General features: G+C 37.5%; 1 protein-coding gene and 1 pseudogene across 1 annotated transcript in view; both read right to left on the bottom strand.

Moving 5' to 3' along the window:
* The window catches only part of LOC138825194 (vomeronasal type-2 receptor 116-like), a 63,756-nt gene extending 50,393 nt beyond the window's left edge, over positions 1 to 13,363 (bottom strand). Inside the window, exons 1-3 of the mRNA XM_070019577.1 lie at positions 12,989 to 13,363; positions 12,022 to 12,553; positions 11,599 to 11,726 (exon numbers count right to left, since the gene is read on the bottom strand). Coding sequence (XP_069875678.1) covers positions 11,599 to 11,726; positions 12,022 to 12,553; positions 12,989 to 13,363 — 1,035 coding nt within the window. The remainder of the gene's footprint in view (positions 1 to 11,598; positions 11,727 to 12,021; positions 12,554 to 12,988) is intronic.
* Positions 8,789 to 8,878, bottom strand: LOC138825245 (U6 spliceosomal RNA; annotated as a pseudogene).
* Positions 13,364 to 22,722: the final 9,359 nt, after the last annotated feature.

A 22,722-nucleotide genomic window follows, 5' to 3' on the forward strand; every position in this document is an offset into this window, starting at 1 on the left:
TATCTCAATAGATGCAGAAAAAGCATTCGACAAGATCCAACACCCCTTCATGACGAAGGTTTTGGAAAAATTAGGAATCCATGGAACATTCCTCAATACAATAAAGGCTGTATATGACAAACCTACAGCCAGCATTATACTCAATGGTGAAAAAGTAAAGCCATTTCCTCTTAACTCAGGAACAAGACAAGGATGCCCACTCTCTCCACTTCTCTTCAATCTAGTATTAGAATGCCTAGCTACAGCAATAAGACAAGATGCAGACATAAAGGGGATCCAAATAGGGAAAGAAGAAATAAAACTCACGCTCTTTGCAGATGATATGATCTTGTATTTAAAGAATCCCATAGACTCCACTCCCAAATTACTCAAGCTGATTCAAAACTTTGGCAAAGTAGCAGGTTATAAAAATAACCCCTAAAAATCAATGGCTTTTCTGTATGCCAACAATGAGAAAAGTGGGGCTGAAATTAGGAAAGCAACTCCATTTGTAATAGCCCCTCAAAAAATAAAATACCTAGGAATTAACTTAACTAAAGAAGTGAAGGACCTCTATGATGAAAACTTTAAAATCTTGAAAAAGGAAATCAACACAGAACTAAAAATATGGCAAAGCCTCCCATGCTCCTGGATTGGAAAGATTAACATCGTGAAAATGGCAATACTTCCCAAGGCTATCTACAAATTCAACGCAATACCTATCAAAATTCCAACCTCATTCTTCAAGGATATAGAAGAGGCAATCCAAAAATTGATATGGAACAATAAAAGACCCAGAATAGCAAAAACGCTCCTCAACTGAAAGAACACTGCTGGAGGAATATCAATACCAAATGTCAAACTCTACTATAAAGCCATAGTAATCAAAACAGCTTGGTATTGGCATAAGAACAGACCTCAGGACCAATGGAATAGAATTGAAAACCGAGAAATGAACCTACAGACCTATAGCCATCTAATCTTTGATAAGGGAGCTAAAACAATAGAATGGAAGAAAGACAGCCTCTTCAGTAAATGGTGCTGGCAAAATTGGTTAACTACATGTAGAAAACTAAAGCTAGATCCTTATATATCACCCTGCACCAGAATCAACTCCAAATGGATCAAAGACCTTGAAGTCAAAGCAGACACTCTGAAAACATTACAGGATGGAATAGGAGAAACCCTAGGTCTCCTTGGCTCAGGCCGAAACTTTCTGAATAGAGACCCGGAAACACAACAAATCAAAGAAAGGTTGGACAAATGGGATTGCATAAAGTTGCAGAGCTTCTGCATGGCAAATGACATAGCTAGTAAGATCAATAGAAAGCCCACGGATTGGGAGAAGATCTTTACTAGCCATACAAAGAACAAGGGTCTCATATCTAAAATATACTTGGAACTCAAAAAATTAAACCCCACAACAAGAAATCCTCAAAGAAACAACTGCCCAATAAATAAGTGGGCGAAAGACTTAAAGAGAAACTTCTCTGAAGAAGAAAGAAGGATGGCCAATAGACACATGAAGAAATGTTCAACATCCCTAGCCATAAAAGAAATGCAAATCAAAACAACATTGAGATATCACCTCACCCCAGTTAGAACGGCAAAAATCAAGAACTCTAACAACAGGTGCTGGAGGGGATGTGGACAGAGAGGAACCTTACTTCATTGTTGGTGGGAATGTAAACTTGTTCAACCACTTTGGAAAGCAGTATGGAGGTTCCTCAAAAGACTTTGAACTCCCCTATGACCCAGCAATCCCACTTTTGGGCATTTACCCAAATGTTTACAAACAAGACCACACTAAAGCTACCAGCACAACAATGTTTATTGCATCATTATTTACCATAGCTAAGATATGGAACCAACCCAGATGTCCCTCAGCAGATGAATGGATCAAGAAAATGTGGTATATATACACAATGGACTTCTATGCCTCCATCAGAAAGAATGACATTGCCCCATTTGTTAGGAAATGGAAAATCTTGGAAAAAATTTTATTAAGTGAAGTAAGCCAGGCCCAAAGAAACATAGGTCCCATGGTTTCCCTTATTTGCAATATCTAGTATATGTATGAGTCAAGCGGAAAAGGTCAGATAATGTGAGGTCATGAAAATGAACCATTAGATAAGTATTTTAATGTTTTTTTCTTTCATGCATGTGTTTCTAATGCATTTATAAGATTATCTCTTTGTTGCTTTGTATGTCCCTGCTTTCACTATATTTGAAGTCAGTATAACTTGGATGAGGAGATGGGGAAAAACCAGTTGTTTAAGGATACAGGTGGACCTGTTGCAACAATGAGAAGTACAAGTTGTCATGTCCAAAACGAGCTTTACGTCGGTGTGGGGGGGTGGGGTGGGGGGAGGGAGGGGAAGGAGAAGGATTGGGATTGGGGGGGAGGGGGGAGGCTGGGAAGGGATGAGAATGGTAAACCAAAGGAGGAGGCTGCAATGCTTGGTAAGAAATGTACGCATTATCCTGCCTATGTAATTGTAACCCCTCTGTACAGTATGTTCACAAATAAAATAAAATTAAATTAAAAAAAATTGAAACATTGATGTAAAACTTTAAAAGGAGAGGGAAGGGGTAATGGGAGAACAACAAAGGAGGGGGTAAAAATGCTCGAGAAGAAATGTACTCAATACTTTTCCCATGTAACTCTAATTTTCCCATGTAACCATGTACTGTTCAACATCTTTAAAATAAAATTAAATTAAAAACACAAAACTGGAAAACTAACACTTGTCCATGGGTTAAACCAATCTCAGTATCATGAACAACTCCACACTACTCCAAATTATCTACAGGCTGCCCAATATGCCAATGACATTTCTTACAGAAGTAGAAAAAAATCTCAAAATTTGCATGAAATTACAAATAATTTCAAATATTTAAAACAATCTTGGGTTGAGCAGAATAAAAGAGGTCATTGCACTACCTGACTACAAATTCATCAACATATATGGCATTAGTATAAAAACAGAAGCATAGACCAATGGAATATGATCAAAAACCACATATTTATAAACAATTTATTTTTGGAAAAGAATGTTCATTGGAAAAAGGGCAAGCTTAGCAATAAATGGTGGCTGGATGCAGCAGAATAAGATTGGATTCTCATCTTTCACGTGTTACAGTGATCAATTCAAATGTATTAAAGCATTAAGTGTAAGAGCTAACACTGTGATACTATGGAAGAAAATAGAGGGTATATTTTAGGACACTGAAATTGGTAAGGAACTGGGTACAAAACATAAGAAACAGAGAATACAAAAGCAAAAAGACAAATGAAACTATACTAGATTACAAAATCTGCACATCAAAGAAAACAAACAGAGTGATTGACATCCCATATAATTGTAGAAAGTAGTTGCAAACTACATATCTGACAAGGAGATGATAACTAGAATATATAAGAAACTTATGATATCTAGTTCTCTCATTTTATTTCACTTTTCCTTTTCCATTGGTATATTCCTGGCAATCTCTTTCTTAGATTCTGGTACCTTCCATCTTTATTTGGCTTGGGGAAGGGAAGGGAAATAACAAAATGATGCAAGAAGAATGAAGAAAGGATGACCCATTGCAACAATGATACTCACAAGACACCACATGTCAGAAATGAACTTTACAACTTTGAGGACAGAGAGGAGAGGGGGTGGGGAGAGAAAGATAGTGAGAGGACAACAATGGTGTGGGTAAAAATGAACAATGTTCAATAAGAAATTTCCCTTACTTATGTAACTAGCCCCTCTGTACAGCACCTTTACAATAAAATAAAATTTTAAAAAGCACACTAACAAAAATAATTCTATTTAAAATTAGAAAACAGAAAGCAGATATTTCTAAAAAGATGACATAAAATAGCCAATGAATATATAAAATATATTCATATAAAATTAATAATATTTTAATATAAAATCATAGTTGCAACAAGATGCCACTTTGAAGATTTTTTTTTAAGTTTTTAAAAAGAGCTCATTTTCTGATTGAAAGTAGTTATTATGTGTCTGGATGGAAGAGGTCATTAGAGTACGGTAGTTTCCACTAAAAACTCTAGATAAATCTCAAAGATTATCTACAGTAATGGATGTATGACAGAGTTGATAGGTGAACAGCTATAATTTTGTTCTGATCAAAAATGTAAAATGTAAAATGTTTTTTGACCCACAGGCATTTAAGGACTATCTTCTTTTGATCTTGTCAAGTTTCAGCACAATAATTTTTGTTAAAGGTGAAGTGTATTATTATTATTACTATTATTATGCAATAGTATAAACAGATTACAATTCTAAGTCAGGTTTTGACTATAACGTTACTTGGTGAATGTCACCCCTTCTTCTTCATTTGGTTATGTGTCTTTAGAGCACACCTGGTTTCTTTACCAGAAATCAAAGCATGATACATTCTCATTTTCTAATTCTTTTTATTTATTGAGTCATTTATTTATGGAACTATTAGAAATAGCTATTCAGAAATAGTTCTGAATAGAAAGTCATTTCCTTTTAATAGAGTTTGATGTGTTTGACTATTTTAATTTCTGCAATACATTTTGAGTTATTTTTTCAATTTTTAATTTTATTTTAAAGGTGTTGTACAGAGGGATTACAGTTACATAAATAAGTTAATGAGTACAATTCTTGTTGACCATTGTTACCCACCCCTTTATTGTTCTCCCACTATCCCTTTTGTGTAAGGGGAAAGTAGCGTTTGAGATTTAATCTTGTTCATGTGGATTTCTAGAGTTCACAGCATTTCTTGAGCACTTCTTGTTGATGAGATTTTCTTTCCTCAGTGCATATAATAGTATTAATAGTTGTACAAAGGATGTATTCCTAATTTTTGAGACTATTGGACATGGAATTGTTTTCCTAATTTTTCTCTCTGCAAACTTTTAGTGTTCAGAAAAATCTGTTGAGTTTTTAGTTTAGATTTTTATTCTGCTACTTTGCCAAAGTTATTGAAAAGCTATTGAAGCCTAGGGATGGAATCTCTAGTACTTTAGGTATAGGATCATGTATCTGCAAAAAGGGAGAGTTTGAATTCTTCTTTCCCTGTTTGAATCTCTCTCATCTCTTTCTCCTACCTTCTTGTTCTGGCTAAAATTCCAGTATTATATTAAGATGTGGAGAGTGTGGGCATCCTTGTGCTCTTCCTGATTTTACAGGAAATGGTTTTTTTACTATTTAGTATGATGTTGGCTTTATGTCTGTCATATATAGTATATATTAGGTTGAGGAATTTTTCATCTATTTCTCCAGAGCTTTTATTACAAATGGATATTGGATTTTGTTGAAGGCCTTTGCAGTACCAATTAAGATGAGCGTGTGATTCTTGTCTTTGGCTCTCCTAATATGGTTTTTACATTTATTCATATACATTAAACCAGCTTTATATATCTGGGATAAAACCAACTTGGTCACTAGGCACCAGTGGCTCACATCTATAATCCTGGTTGCCTAGGAGGCTGAGATCTGAGGATTGTAGTTTGAATCCAGCCTGGGCAGAAAAGTCCATGAGACTCTTATAAGCAGTTAGGCACTAAAAGGCTGGAAGTGAAGCTGTGGCTCAATTGGTAGACTGCTAACCTTGAGCCAAGATAGCTCAAGGACATCACCCAGACCCTCAGTTCAAGCCCCAGGACTGGCACACATAAAGACCTGGACTTGATTGTAATGAATGATTTTCTTTCTTAGTTGTTGAATTCTGTTAGCAAGTATTTTATTAAGGAGCTTTTCATCTGTGTTCACCAGAGAGATTGGTCCACAGTTTTCATTGAAATTTCATGGAAAAGTTTGAGGAGTGCTAGTTTTAGTGTTAGTACTTTGAAGTCTTAAAAAATTCAACTGTGAATCCATCAGGAACTGGACTTTACCTTTATTTTTATTTTTACTATTTTATTGTGAAAATACTGTACAGAGGGCTTACAATTACATGGGCAAGATAATGAGTACATTTCCTATCAAGCATTGTAGCCTTCTCCTTTGTTTCCCCTTCCCATCCCTTCCCATCCTCCCACCGGCCCCCCCTCAATCCTCCTCTCCCCCTCCCCACCACCAAAGTTGTAAAGTTTGTTTTTAACATAACAACTTTGGACTTTTTCCTTTTTTAACACTCAGTATTTCTTCCTTAATCTCATTGCTTATCATGGCTCTGTTTAAATGATTTGTATCTTCTTAGTTCAGCTTGGGCAGATCATATGTCTCTAGGATTTTATCTGTTTCTATTAAATTCCCATCTTATTTCAACACAGGTTTTGAACGTAATCCTTCATAATCTTTTGGGTCTTTTCATTCTTTATCATCTGTAAGTTTGTTGATTTTGTTTTTTTTCCTTTTTTCTTTTTGATGAAATAAGCTAGAGTTGTCAATTTATTAGTTTTTTTTCAAAGAACCAGTTTTGGTTTTTTGATTCTACTTTTTCCCCTGATCTTTATTATCACTCTCCATCTAGAAGGTTTGAGTGTGGTTTGTTCCCTTTTTTTAAAAAAGAAGCTTTAGTTGTATCATGAAGTATTTAATTGAGCAAGGTCTGTTGTCTTTAAGTGGATGTTTAGATCTATGAGTTTTATTTTTAACATTGATTTTGCTGTATTCCAGAGGTACTGATAAAATGTCTACTTATTTTCAATGGATTGCAGGATCATTCTGATTTCTACCTTTATTTCTTCTGTAACCCAGTGGTTATTAAGATGTATGTTGCTACATTTCCATGTTGTTTGAGTATTTTCTGTTGTATCTTTTGCTGCTGAGTTCTAGTTTATTTATATTGTGATCAGCTAGTATATAGGAAGTTATATAATTTTTTATATTTGCTCAAGTTTGATGTGTATCCTAGGGTAAGATCTATTTTGGACAAGGTTCTATGGGCTCCTGAGTAGACTGTGAATTGTGTGGTTGCTGGGTGAAAGACTTTGTAGATGTCCATTAAGTCCATTTGGGTTATGGTTTCAATTAATTCAGAAGTGTCTTTCTGGTTTTTGTTTGGTTGATCTGTCTTTTGGTGAGATCATGGTGTTAAAATCCCCCACTATTATTGCATTTGGATCTGTCAGTTTTTAGTTTAAGTTTAAGTTTAAGATTGCTTGTTTAATGTTTTTGGATGCTCCACTCTTTGGTGCATCTATATTGACCACTGTAATTTCTTCTTCATGGACCATTCCCTCTATTAATATGTAATGGCCTTCTTCATTTCTTCTTATTGATTTTAATGTGAAATCTAGTTTATCAGATATCAATATGGCTACTTCTACCTGCTTGAAGATGCATTTGCTTTGGAATACCTTTTTCCTTCTCTTCGCTCAGAATTTGTGCTTCTCTTTGAGAGAGAGATGTGTTTCTAAGAAGACAAGTGGTTGGATTTTGTTTGTTGATGAAGGCTGCTGCTCTATATCTATGATTGAATAATGGAGACTGTTGACTTTTTTATTTAATCATTTAACATATTTATCATGAGGATAAATGCCATATTTTCTGTAAATTCCTGTTTTTGTCTTCATTACTTCTTTCTTCTTCTCTTTTACTAAATGAATCCTCTAGTAGATTTATTCATTAATGTATTTCTTTAATACAGATATTCTTCTTCTTCTTCTTTTTTTTTTTTTTTTTTTGGTCTGGTCATGGGGCCTGAACTCTGGGCCTGGGCGCTGTCCCTCAGCTCTTCAGCTCAAGGCTAGCGCTCTACCACTTGAGCCACAGTGCCACTTTCGGCTTTTGTCTGTTTGCTTATGTGGTGCTGAAGAATCGAACCCAGGGCCTCATGCATGCAAGGCAAGCACTCTACCACTGAGCCACCTTCCCAGCCCCAGATATTCTTCTTCTAATAGTATTTTTTCCTTTAGTATCCTTTGTAGTGCTGCTTTAGCATTCATGAATTCTTTTTTTATCATGGAAGGTTTTAGTTTCTTCATCCATTATGAATAGCTTTGTTGATGACCCTAATTTAGGCTGACAGTTGTCATTCACAGCTTGAATTATATATACAGGTTCTCCTTGTAGTCACAGTTTTTGTTGAGAAATACACAGTTTTTCTAAGTTTCTTTCCATTGAAATAAAGTTCCCTCATTGATTGTGCTGTCTTTATCACTAACTTCTTATGTTGTAAGTCTAGAAATCTCACAACAGTGTGAATGTGTCTTCTCTGGTCTTGTCTGATTAAGATTTCTCACTCATCTGCCAGATGGGTGAGATTCTCATTCTTGAGAATCTTGGGAGTTTTCTGTCACTATTTTGTTGAATAAGTTCCCAAGGCCTTTAGTTTTAAATTCTTCTGCCAAGAATGAAGAGGTGAAGGAGGGAAAATGAAGGCAGGAATTCATTATGTGTACCACAGAAATGATCAATAGAGGGGATGGGGTTGGTCTAAGAGTGGATGAAGATGAGGAAGTAATGACACAGATCCAGATGCATTGTACATATAAACTGCTTTGGTAAATGGCAAAAAATCAATACATATTCCTAAAATGACGATAAGAGGAGCGTTGGAAGGGGTGGGTGAGACTTTTGGAAGTGGTGACATTGATCAAGATATAGTATATTCATAATCTGACTTGGTAAATGACAATTTCTTGTACAATTCCTTAAAGATAAAAAAATCCTAAAAAATAAATTTAGTATATTAGTTGAAAAATAAGCCTCTAAAATATATTTGAGGAAAATAGGGTACTTTGAAGTTTTGTATGCATGAAAGTGTCACTTTGATTTGTTAATCTTAGACTAGAAACAAATAATTCAAAAAGGAAAAAATGAATTATTCTCCTTCACCTATTCCAATTATATGTAGATTGGTCATTTAGCAGAGTACAAAAAATGTGGAAGCCTTCACAAATTTATATGTCATCCTAGCACAGGGGCAAAGAGATTCTTCTCTGTAAGTATATGTGCTGCTGAAGCAAGTTTAGGTCAGGATTTTTTCATGTCAACCATTGATAATTTTGCTCTTTGAATCAAATTTGCAGCTCAAGTCTGATTTAGCTTTTCTAGTTTTTTGTACATTGATGCCACATTCTTTATGTTTCAGTCACATTTGCAAACATTCAGAGCTTTTGTGCTTTTATGTCTTTTTTTCTAATTGGTCGTGGGGCTTGAACTCTGCCTCTGGGCTCTGTCCCTTAGCTCTTCAGCTCAAGGCTAGTGTTCTACCCCTTTGAGCCACAGTTCCACTTCTGGTTTTCTAGCTGTTAATTGGAGGTAAGAGTTTCTCCGACTTGCCTTCTGGGTCTGGCTTTGGACTGCAAGCCTCAGATCTTAGTCTTCTGAATAGCTAGGTTTATAGGCATGATCCACTGGTGCCAGGCAAATTTTAACCATTTTGACACTATCAAATATTTTCTTATATTCCAAAAGACTAATTTATAGTAGGATTTAGGCTTTGAATGTGCCTAATCATAAGATGTCAAACTGTGTTTTGCAAATTCTATCCTTTCTTTTTCTAATTCACAATTTACTAATATTGTCCTTTTTCATTAAGGGAAAATGTCAGGATTGTAAATGTTTGTGGATCTAAGATTGGTTGGAATAGGACTATATAGAAATTGTTAAAGGTAGTTGTCTTTGCTCTTTCCTTTGTTGCTTTATTCATTTCCTAAGTAAGATTTGTTTTGTGAGTTTAACCAGTTGTAAAATTGGTATGAAGATGATGATCAGTGAATATGAGGTACATTTAGAAGCTAGAAACTAGCCAAGTGCTGGTGGCTCATGCCTCTAGTCCTAACTCTTCAGGATGTTGAGATCTGAGGATCACCATTCCATGCCAAATAGCCCAGACAAATCCATGACTTTTAACTCCAACAATCTAGCAAAATGCCAGCAGTAGCCCTATGGATTAAGTGGAAGGGTGCTATCCTTAAGTGAAAAAGCTAAAGGACACTAAATACCCAGGTCCTGTGTTCAAGTTGTACACACACACACACACACACACACACACACAGAGAGAGAGAGAGAGAGAGAGAGAGAGAGAGAGAGAGAGAGAGAGAGAGAGAGAGAGAGAGAGAGTGTAGTGGTATTTTCTGTTGTGAAATGTGTTTTTTTTATTCACATTTCGATACTTGAAATCATGAATTTGGTGAATTATATCCCAAGAAATAATTATAAATACAATTTCATAATTTCCAATGATGATGCTCCACCAACTCTTTCTCCTGCTCTATAATGCTTTCCTGTCCTCCTCAGTTCCCACCAACCACTGTCCCACCAGCTATACCTTGAGTTACCTCTGTGATTAGATACAGACCTCTACTTGGCAGGAACTCACTGCGCATGCATGAATGTTGATCTTCTTGGGTGGGAATGGACAACTGGATCAGAATGTAGTCTTTTGGTTCTGTTGCTGAAAATGGTTGAGAGATGCAATATCCACCAGGATGAGGACACACAGGCCCTCAATTTATATTTAGGGCACTTTTGGTGTTTGGTCTTGTCCACCCATAAGCTCTGGATTCTGTATTTGGAAAGTCAGGTTAGACACCTAAGAGTACTTGTAATTTCTGAACACTTCAGTGACTCAGGCCTCCTTGAAGGCCTTGAGTCTTTGCATATACTGTGATTCCAGTCCACAACTAAACCTCACTAGTCAAGTAGGATGGTGACTCTGGAGTGGTATGTTTGAAAGTTAATTGAAGTTGCCTATCTCGCTGCTCTGTGCATGGCTGTAGAGTAAATGGTGTTTTATGTTCAGATAGTGTTTGGAGTGAACCCCATGCTGTGGTATGTCGCTTGACCATGAGCCATGATTACCAGGACACTAAGAGTGTACTGTAGTAGATTCCTCCCCCCCACCCCAGCATTTTGTATTTATCTTTTCCATTTGTAATCCTATATAGCTCAAACCTGTTTGTTTTGTATACTGAGTCTTACTTCCAGAGTTATATTTTTTATTTTTGGTTGTTGTGAGTTTATATGTGATTATGGTGGTACCAGGGCCTGAACTCAGGGGCAGGGAACTCTTACTTAGTTTTTCATTCTATACTGAAGTGCCATTCCCTGAGCCACAGCTCTCCTTCTGGCTCTCAGTTGCTTAATGTATGATGTATTTGTCTGCCAATGGTGTCTAAGAATCTCTATCAGTTCTCAGCCACCTGTGTCTCTAGGATTACAAGCATAAGGCACCACTGTCTAGGTTCGTAGTATTGCTTTCGGGTGAGTTATGAGCTATAAGCCTATTCTGTATAAGTAATTGAGTTACATTTCTCACATCAACCTAGACTTATCTTCTGTCATTTTCAGCATTTTTCTGTTTGTTCTTTGGATCCCAACCTTAGAATTTATGTATTAATTCTGACCTTTTGTACAGCCATGGCTAAACTTTTAAGCCTATAAATCTCTCCTTTTGGGCATACCTACTCTTGGACCATATTTCTTCCTCTATTCCCCTATCCTTAACTCTTCTTACTCTACTCTGTTCTTCCACGCACTATACTTGAAGCCCTAGCGTCATCTTAACTACTATTAATCTCTGTGTGTATGTTTGTGTGTGTGTGTGTGTGTGTTTGCACATGCAGGTATTGCAGATTAAAATTGGAACATTTTCTATGTCTAGTCCTTTCAATTTGAAACTCAGACTTCATATTTTACATCTATAATTTTATCCCTTCATGGATTTTCTAATAAGCCTAACCATACTCGCACTTTTGGCCTGGCTAGACTTGTCCCATATTTTGTCCTCTGTTTTTAATTCTTCTTCCTCTGCCTTGTTTTCATGCCCAACATTGTTTCTTTTTCCAATGCAGATTTTGATCCCCACAGCTATCAAAAAACAGCACAAACTCAAGCCATATTTTAAACACAAATGGCTTCTTTATCATATGCAAATCAATTCTGTTATGTCCCATATTCACTTTTATTAAGTTTTGATATATCAGAATAGGAGCCTTTCTATCCTATTTCAGATCAATATATTTATATATATATATATATTTAACTTCACGTATATGTGGAACAACATCTAGTACTGAAATGAGTACCCACAATCTGAGCAGCTCTTACACTGCATAGCCATATTATTGAGCAATTTCCATTTCTCATTTTCTCTGTGCAATACCCTGCAGTTTCTCCAAAGTGGTGCATTTGGCAGCATCTCTCACTCTTTCTGAGCCCGCCTTTTCATGGCTTTCCGCATTGGCCTTTTGCTCCTTGGTGATGGGATTTGATACTATTGGCCCAAGAATATCAGGTTTTCTCCAAGGAATTGTCTCGCAGCTGAAGTCTTGCAGTAGATACTGGTTTTGAGGCTCGGGTTTTGAGTGGAGCTTTGCCCTTGCTGTAGAAACAGGAGTGTGGTGGAGAGAAGTGTCAGCAGATGATTTGTAGGGTACAAGTCTAGAAATAACAGACTGACACACATCAGGCTGGTTAGGGTTGGTCAATCTCTGTAGATTTGCACCATTTTCAATTGGCTGAGATATTTTGTTAGGACTCATCAAATGTGTGTTGTCAGTAGGTGGTTGAGATAGGCTGAATAGTGTGGGCTGAATTACATTAAAATTGGTACAGGCATGGTAAGCTAGTGTGGGCCCAGTCTGGGTAGCCAGACCAGGCTGGCTTGTAAGAAATAGGTCGATCTTGAGGCTTTTCTGGGTTTAGAAAAGGCAAAGGAACCAACTTAACCTAACAAGGTGGAGGCAGCTCTTCCTGGGATGTTGGTGGACACTCATTTAGAGCACTACTACCAGGTTTCTTGAACTGAATTTTCTTAGAAGCCTTATCCTCCAGTGGACTATTCCACCATGAGTTGATGGCTGGGAAAATCTTGGTGTCTCTGGTGGTGCTTGCATTTCCCAAGGCTCTGGAGCAAGACAACCTAGTATAATTATTCTTCCTCCCCAGTGCATAACATATGCACCTCTAGCTTGGTTCAAGGACGTTTGAAGGTTTCATGGCTAAGGTCTGGTAGATTTATTTTACGCTTTGTTTTCAGCATGATTGTCTTTGAATCTGTTTGTACATTTTTTCCTGACTGGGTCTTTTCTTCACCTTTCTTAGGGTGTTTTTATTTGGAACCTTCTGGCCCTCTGCCCATGGTTCTTCATTTTGCTGGTCCTGCTGGATTTGGCTATTGGTGGTTTGTCGGTAGAATGCTTGGCTGCGTTCACAGAAGCTTTATCACTGGCTGGGACAGTGCAAACAATCACTTCATCCTCCAAAAGGTCTTTTGAGTTTGAATGCTGGACTTTGGCCTTAGCAGCTCCATGGACAATCTCAAAGGCTCCCTGCCTGTTCTTTTGTACCTGTTCAGTGAGACCATTGGTGACACTTGATTTTTCCTGCCTGTGAATCTCACTGATGATTCCTATATCTTTGGTTTGAATTGTGGAAGCTTTCACGTTTTCAGGATCTGTCACTGAATTGAAAATCTGGTTAGAGTGAATATCCTCCACCAGCATAGCAGTGTCTGCCAGACCATTGCTACACCCAATTCTTCTTCAAGCATCCCCTATTCCTCATGACTCAGGCTGCTCTATTTCAAATTGGCCCTATTTCAATAATACTTATCCCATTAACCCAAAGTTTCCATGTGGACCTGTGCTGCCTACAGGGATTTCTATAGGGAGTATTGTATGATCTGGATTTTCTATGGTTATCTAGAAGGCATCCAGATAAAAAGAGGCATACAGAAAATCGAAGCTTCATTTGATTTTCATTGAATGCTATTCTGTTTGTTTCTGGATTTGAGTAAGAAGTCAGGCCGAAGGATTAGCAGAACTTTGCCCTAGAGCTATTATTATGTCCCATTCTCAGGTAGCATGTTTCTTTCAAGTGTTTCAGTATTTATGCTACTGCTGAACTTAACTTTTTCTGGAATTTCTGACAGACAGAACATCTGACTTGGAATTTGTAGTTCTAGGGAAGAGTTCATTCCCGGTGATGTTTCTATCATTATGAAGAAATTGAGGAAGGGTTGGGAAGGTGGCTCAGTGGTAGAGTGCTTGCCTTGCATGCCCGAGGCCCTGGGTTCGATTCCTCAGCACCACATAAGCAAAAAAGAAAAAAAGCCAGAAGTGGCACTGTGGCTCAAGTGGTAGAGCGCTAGCCTTGAGCTGAAGAGCTGAGGGACAGCGCCCAGGTCTAGAGTTCAGGCCCCATGACCGGACCCAAAAAAAGAAAAGAAATTGAGGAATAAATTAGTCCTTAGTAGGTGAGATGTTCTACCACATACCAACAAATTAACTAGGGATCTTTCAACACTGGGCAAGCTTTTCCAAAGAGCTGATCTTAAGTACTATGTAAAGAATTAAGAGTTGGAAAATGGGTGGTGACTGTTTTCATTTTTACTGCTATTTAAACTCATTCTTTCTTTAAATTTCATAATTTAAGTGAAACAAATATTAAGATGTTTTTTAAAAGTATGAAATGATTTGGACTTTGGGTATGGATCAGCATAAGCATACTTGCTTAGAATGCTCTTTGATTTGGGTTCAAAGCTATGAACAATAAAAACATTTATTTTCATATCTGTATGTGTGTATGTGTGTGTGTGTGTGTGTGTGTGTGTGAGTGTGTGTGTGTGTGTGTGTGTGTGTCCTGGGACTTGCACTTAGGACTTGGGTGCTGTCCATGACCATTCTTTTCAGCTGGTATTGGCTTGAACTCAGGGTTCCATTGCTGTCCTAAACACATCTGTTCATAGCTTAGTGCTCTGTTACTTGACCTGCAGTTCTATTTCTGCCTTTTTCTGATTGGAGTACTTTATTGGAGATAAGATTCTCTTGTACTTTTCCTGCCTGGGCTGGCTTGGAACTGTGATCCTTAGACTTTTATAAAGAAAAGTCGATTTATTCCGTGACCCTGTGAGTATATGTCTCATAATGAATTGAGAGAGAGAGAGAGAGAGAGAGAGAGAGAGAGAGAGAGAGAGAGAGAGAGAGAGAGAGAGAGAGAGAGAGAGAGAGAGAGAGAGAGAGCACTTATCTGCTTCTGTGTAGAGGAGATGTGTGTTTCTATCTTCATATGTTTACTATGCATGGGTTTTGGTGCTTGACCTCAGAGCCTTTTGCTCATGGTTGGCTTTTTCTGTTAGGACTCTCAGATTGCTTCTGGTTACAAACCTGACTTCTTTGGTAGGACTCCATTCTCTGGGGAAATAGCAGAAATCGGGAGGAATGGATTTTTTTTTATCTAAGCCAGTTCATTAGAAACAGTGCTGCTGTTACCATTTTGTAGACTTCACTTTTAACCCAGACAAGATGCTCAATAAAAGACCTTGTTTACCTTCCTCAGGTCTGTTGTCTGATACGAAGTCACAGTGTATCAAACAAAGTTTCTCAAGACATGCTTTTTGGAATGAAAATGTTAAACTTTCTTAACTTCCATCTACTCATCAGTGATATGATAAAAATAATAATGAAAATAAAAATAATACCAGAAATAATGAATACATGTGACATATTATACATGACTGATATGGAGGAAAATACTGTAAGTTCTGAAAATGTAGAGAAAATTAAAATGTAAGACATACAGAAAATTAGAAAGCGACAGATGAAAAAATTAAAAGTGTGTCAGGCATCCAAGCACAGCGTATTAAAGAAGTTATGTTTTTATAATACAATATTCTGAAAGAGAATATTACTTTGTTTCAACCTAAAACTAGCAAAACCCAATAGCAGGTGATTTTCAATGAAGAACTTTTTGTGTGTGCGCCGGTCCTGGGACTTGAACTCAGATGCTAAGTGCTATCCCTGAGCTTTTTGCTTGATGCTGATCTGTATCACTTGAGCCGCAGCTCCACTTCCAGCAGCTCTTTTGTAATCAGAGATAAGTGTGTCACAGATTTTCCTACCTGGACTGGCTCAAATTGTGATTTTCAGTCCCAGCATCCTGAGTAGTTAGGATTCCAGGTATGTATCACTGGGGTTTGGCTAAGCACTGTTTTTAGACCATATTTCTGTTGGTTGACAGGGCTGGCATTGAACCTGTAACCTTCCACTTCAAACTTTTGGGTAGCTGCAATTCCAAATAGCTTGGAATTCCAAACCACTCTACTTGCCTTGTTTTTGATTAAATTTCTGGCAATATACTGACAGGAAGCTCTAGCTCTAATATTATGTAAAGCACAACCAAATTCAGCAAATATCAATATTTCAGAAGTCATCATTCATGTAGATTAATATTTCAATAAAAATGGGTAGGAAGCTGGGCATATTTTATTCATAACATATAGGATGTTGAGGTTGAGAATCAATTGTGTTGGATGTTTGTGACTAGTTTGGGCAACACAGCTTAAAAACAAAGAAATGGGGGCTGGGCAGGTGCTCAGTGGTAGAGTGCTTGCCTTGCATTCATGAGGCCCTGGGCTCGATTCCTCAGAACCATATAAACAGAAAAAGCCAGAAATGTAGCTATGGCTCAAGTTGTAGAGTGCTAGACTTGGACTGAATTGCTGAGGGACTGTACTCAGGCCCAGAGTTTAGTTCCTATGATCAATAATAAATAAAGTTCACCATAAGAATTCAATCAAACAGCTCAATTGTTGTACAAGAAATAGAAACAAGACCTTGTATATATTAACCATGTACTGTGAAACTGGGCTGCATACCCAGACACATACAATTCATTTAATTATTTAAAAACCTAACAAACTTCAAAATTGTTTTAAATGTCAAACTGCAAATAAGGAGATGAAATTTTGCTTTCTACTTACAGATTTGTTTTTTACTTTTAAGGTCTAAAGTTACTTTGAGTAAGTATACTGCTTTGACTAGAAAATAATTGTAAGTATAAAAAGCAGCTTTTAGTTGAAACCTATTTCTGATAAAGTTGGAAAACATCACTAAAAAAAGAAAAAGACAAACCAAAACACAACCTATGGGGCACAGCTGGTGCCTAAATCTGTCATGCCAGCCTCTAGTAGGAAGGGATCTAAAGTTGAATAATCAATACTCACACTGAGGATTGCAGTTCAAAGCCAGCTCAGGCAGGACAGTAAGAGAAATTGTTATATCAAGTTAACTACCAAAATGAATGGAAGTGGAGCTGTGACTCATGGTAGAACACTAGCTTTGAGCTGAAAAGCTCAGCAACAGAACCCAGGCCCTGAGGTCAAACCCTAGTACCAACACACACACACATACACACACACACACACACACACACACACACACACACACACACACAAAGGGTCACAGAATTTTAAAGTCAGAATGAAATACAACACAGGAAAATACTGTTTCCCACCCGTCTGTATACTCTTATTTCTTACTGTCTATATAGGAAAAATTGTTTCTAAAATATATGTCTAAAGTGTTCATATTGAAATCTGTCAAGGCAAGGTTATGTGCCCACTTCTATAATCCTAACTACTTGGAAAACAGAACAGGACTGCGGCTTGAGAACAGTGTAGCCTAAATGTTATTAAGACCTCATCTCAATGAAATAAACCCTATTAGTGGATCATTCTTCAGTTCCCGAGTACAAGGGAGACATAGGTAGGAGGGTCATTGTTTAAGGCTTTCTGAACTAAAGCTCCAAACAAAACAAAACAAAACTCTGTCACCCTCTTCATTCAGAATCAACTGAAAAAACATAGAAAAACAAACATACAACTACACTCAACTAAAGGAACTGCTCTGAAACTGCTTTTAATGACACTCTGTTCTAGCCTGTTTAAGCTTTGGATCAAACTAACTTCATTTGTTTTGTTCTGAGTAGATTTCACTCTATGCTTTCTGTACATTAATTTAACAACCTTTGATTCCTTTCACCATTCCATTCCCAACCACCTTTCTGTTCTTGAGAATCTATCAGTGTTTGTAATCTCTTTCTTCTTATTTTTCTCCTCCTTTATCTTTATCTTTCCTCCCTACTCTAGATCCTGTTGAACTTTCTTCTTCTAGAATGCTGGTCATAACTTCTCTCTCCCTATTTCACTTTTGACTGATTTTGGACAGGAAAATGGAACGCATAAATATTCTTTGAACAGCACTAAATTTAAAATAGTAAAGTGGAAATATTACTGGAAGGAGACTTTTGTGGATAAAGTACCTTGGTGTACAGTTTTCTATTCCATCTGATTTTCTTTCAGTTTAAAATTGACACTGAAGAAATCTATGGCTTCATTCTTCAGACACACATAACCTTTAAGATTTAGTAATGGAAAAAGAAGGGATCAGAGGCTGGGCAGTCCCTTGTCCTTATGTAGCTGATGAACTAGCCAGCAGGCCTCTGTTTCTCACAATAATAGATCTAGTCAAGTCACCCATCCATTAAATAGCACAGCCAAAACTGAAATCAAGACTCTAGACTGCCAGTTTAATATCTGCACCCATTACATGAAGCTGTTTTCATTCTAGTACTAAGTGTAGGGAGTGGGGGTAATCTTAGGGAATATCTTAAAAACTTTTCTTACTTGACATGGTGAGAGAAGAGGTAACAGCATTTGGAGACACAAGGGATGAGACAATGACACAAGACGATGTGTGGGTAGCTGAAGCTAAAGAACACATATGCCCAGTAGAAAGCTCACTGGAAGTTTCCTACTGGCCACTGGTCACTTGTGATGACCCAAGTTTGTTTACAGACAACTCCATGGGAACCTTAAGATCCTACTAGGTGGTGATAGGTTTGATGGGAGAATGATGTCATAGATCAGGGCAGTTAAATGGTAAGAAAGTAACCAGTCACAATGCCAGCTTCTGAACGAGAAAATGTGATTGGGTAGAGAATGTCAGATATCTAGCACCTGCTGAATGGTTGAGTTCTGAGGAGCTTAGGTCCTAGCAGACAGATGTGGTGGCAGACATGGTATCCCCTTTCCTCTAAGCTCTTTGTTGAGGACATCATCTCTGTCTTTTGGGTGTATTACTATTTTTATTTATCATTTGTGTATTGTGCTTTGCATTTTTACATGATAAGAAATATTATTATAATGACATAAACATATAAAGTTAATAACTTCGGGGAAGAATAATAGGGACAGTGAGGCTTAGCCATGAGAGTTATTCTGAAACCATTTTAGTTGGTCTGATCAATGAACCTTTTGAAGTTTCACACATCAAAAAAAGAATTCAAGAGTTTGTTGTTATTGGTTGCCAAGTGAGGTGAGGTTCTTTGAGAGTACCTTGCAAAGAATGATGTGATCCAAGGCACTTCTAGTTTCTTCTCTTTGAATTCCTGGGACTAGGCTGGACTGGAACAAACTGGATTGCATCCCTTGTTCAGTCTTTCTTTACGTTCATCATGTTAGAAACTGGTTCTTTGAGAAACTTTTATTTTGCATTCTCTTTTTTTTCGGGGGGTGTTGAGGCTTGACTGGGTGCCAGCATATTGTGTCTGAGCCTTGAGTTGGAGGCTAGCGCTCTACCACTTGGGCAATAGCTCCACTTCTTGTGATTAATTGGGCATAAGAATCTTATGGAAGGGTTGGGAAGGTAGCTCAGTGGTAGAGCACTTGCCTTGCATGCCTGAGGCCCTGGATTAGATTCCTCAGCACCACATAAGCAAAAAGAAAAAAGCCAGAAGTGGCGCTGTGGCTCAAGTGGTAGATCGCTATACTTGAGCTGAAGAGCTGAGGAACAGCGCCCAGGCCCAGAGTTCAGTCCCCACGACCGGGTCTCCCCTCCCCCCCGAAAAAAAAAAGAATCTTACGGAATTTCTTTTCTGGCTGGCTTTGAACTACGACTCTCAAAACTCAGTTTCTTGAGTAGCTGTGATTATAGCTATGAGCCACTAATGCCCCTTTAGATTTTGCATTCTTATACTCCTGGATGGCAACTCCTCTAATTAAGGGTCTTCTTTTCAGTGTTTTGATGCATTGGAATGTAGTCTTATAAAGACTCCAGAGAGGTGAAAAACCCAATTGACTTCAGATTTTTTCCTGATTTGGGGCACAATTCTTTTGCCCATTATTTGCTCCCCCTGGCTCTTTGGGTCATGCAGACACCCATCCTCTGGTTCTTTCATCTGCTAGAAGCATGGAAGCTATTTTCTCAGTTCTGTAAGTGAAACCAATTTGTCAGTTATGGAAGCTTCCTTCTCCTCACAGCCACTATGGAATCTTGGGCCTCTTGTATTCTGGGTCTGGTATGCTTTGGAGCAAGGCTAAGGAAAAACACTGAGAACAAAATAGAGGGAAAGTGAAAGCACAGGAGAAAGATCCATGTGGAGGTTTTTTCGTTAAGCAAGTCAAGACAATTTAGTCCTATTTTGTATTAACAGATGCTATACCTCAGTATTGTTATTCAGAATTTTCTGTGAACTCTGCATAGTAAAGGGAAAACAATCTCACAAAAATATTTAAGAGTTTTCATTTTGTTTTTGACATGAAACAGGCCATTGTTGAATTTGTTTGTAGATTATTGATGGTTTTCAAAGTTTCTGTTCCAGCTGCCCATTTTCTTGTTATTTTTAAGGAATGTAACATTGGTCAGATTTACTGCATTTTTAAAATTCCTATATCCAGGTTTGAACTTAGGGGTTGGAAATGACCCTTATCTGTTTTACTTAAAGGTGTTTTTAAAGAAAGTTTTGTTTATAAGAGTGTCATGGACTTTCCTGCTGGGAAAGCATTGAAACTGTTGTTTTTAGACCTTAGTCTTCTGTGTATCTATGTTTATTGGTCTGAGCAATTGGCATCTGGCAAACTTTGTTTTCTTATTTGGAGGAGCTTGGTACTGATGCTTAAAACAAATTCTCTCATGGTTGCTTGTCATTTTCTGCTCTTGGATCATTTCTACCACTCGAGCTTGCAGCTCCTACTGCCAATTGAACATTTTTCTTTTTCCTATGATGTTATTTATTTTGAAGAACCTTGAACAAATTTGACCAGCCGTGTTTTTCTTATTAATATTAAAGGCTCAGGAAACTTCAGTGTTGTCAATTATGCTGTGTACCCAAGGGTAAGGAACAAATTTTGCAGCCAAGACAGCTCAATCTGCATTTGCTTTCCTTTTTATACTGTGTTTGGTGTTTGTCTTGTGACTTCTCTCCTTACTATTCACTAACTTCCTTTGGGCTGTGATAAACTGAGTTAGGCTGAGTTACTGAGCAAAAGCTATCCTAGGTTAAGCTTTCATAGGTTAAGAAATCTATAGACAAAATTTGTTTTTATAGTAAACTTTAAGAGATGCTTAGATCAGCATTATTTACCATAGCTAAGACATGGAACCAACCCAGAAGCCCCTCAGTAGATGAATGGATCAAGAAAATATGGTATATATACACAATGGAATTCTATGCCTCCATCAGAAAGAATGACATTTCCCCATTTGTTAGGAAATGGAAAGGCTTGGAAAAAATTATATTAAGTGAAGTAAGCCAGGCCCAAAGAAACATAGGTCCCATGGTTTCCCTTATTTGCAATATCTAGTATAGGTATGAGTCAAGCAGAAAAGGTCAGATAATGTGATGTTAGGAAAACGAACCCTTAAATATGTATTTTAATGTTTTCGTTTCTTTCATGCATGCGTTTCTAACGCATTGATAAGATTATTTCTTTGTTGCTTTGTATGTCCCTCCCCCACAGTGTAACCCCCGCTTTCACTTTATTTGATGTCAGTATAACATGTGGAGGAGATGGGGACAAACAAGTCGTTTAAGGATTCAGGTGGACCTGTTGCAACAAGGAGAATTACAAAATGTCATGTCAAAGCAAGCTTTACAATGTCGGTGTGGGGGGGGGGGAGGGGGGTATGATTGGGTGGGGGGAGGGGGGAGGCTGGGAAGGGAAGTGAAGGGTAAACAAAGGAGGAGGCTGCAATGCTTGGTAAGAAATGTATGCATTATCCTGCCAATGTAATTGTAACCCCTCTGTACAGTATGTTCTCAAATAAAATAAAATAAAATTTAAAAAAAAGAGATGCTTAGATCATTTTAGCTGAGTACTGTGATAGTGCTGGTGTACTTACAAGTCACACACAAATGCTAAGAACGTGTGAGAAGATAATAACATAGGCCTTGAAAGATCAAATTTACCGTCTTCTAGTGTTGTTTTCACTTATTTGGTGATATAAATTCTTTTAATAATACTGGGCCTAGTGAAGCTTGAGAACAGTTTTGGAGGGCCTGACAATGTAGAGTTGTGGCTTAAGTATTTGTAGTCTTCAAGATTTTGTTTTGCTCTTCATGTAGATTCATACCCCAGGTAGATTACTTCCATAACACTAATAATATATACTTAATATCTGCAGGCCAGATCAATCTTTAGTTAGTCTATGGGAATCAAAGAAATCTATAACGACTACAGGAAGGAATATAAGATTCAGAGGAATGTGCTATGCTAGCCAGCTGTTACTGTACAAATCCTGGAGATAAACCATGGAAGTCCAACTTTCAAATCTATTTAGGTATATGTTATTTAGTTTTTCCTGGTCCCCACTTTCTGTATCTGTTTTCTTTCATTATTCTTTTCTACTTTTTTATTGTAAGGGTGATATGCAGAGAGGTTATAGTTACATAAAGAAGATAATGAATACATTTCTTGTTGAACATTGCTATGCATTCCCTCATTTTCCCCCCACTCGTCTCCTCCTCTCGACTTGTCTGCCCCCAAGTAGTAAAGTTCATTTCCAACATAGTGTCTTGAGAATCACTGTTTTACTGGTTCACAGTTTGATGTTTGTCTCACCATTTTGTTATTCCCCTTCCCTTCCTCAAATCAGAGATATATAATATGTACACATACACAAGACACAAAATCAAAAGCAGTGACAACAGGGGATAAACCAAAGGAAGAATAAAACAAAGAAAAATTTTTATTAGTTTTTTTCAGGATTGTTAAAGGTCATCTACAGAGAGGTTACCACTTCAT

Source organism: Dipodomys merriami, unplaced genomic scaffold (assembly GCF_024711535.1).
Source record: "Dipodomys merriami isolate MVZ:Mamm:240054 unplaced genomic scaffold, mDipMer1.0.p SCAF_136, whole genome shotgun sequence".
NCBI lineage: Eukaryota > Metazoa > Chordata > Mammalia > Rodentia > Heteromyidae > Dipodomys > Dipodomys merriami.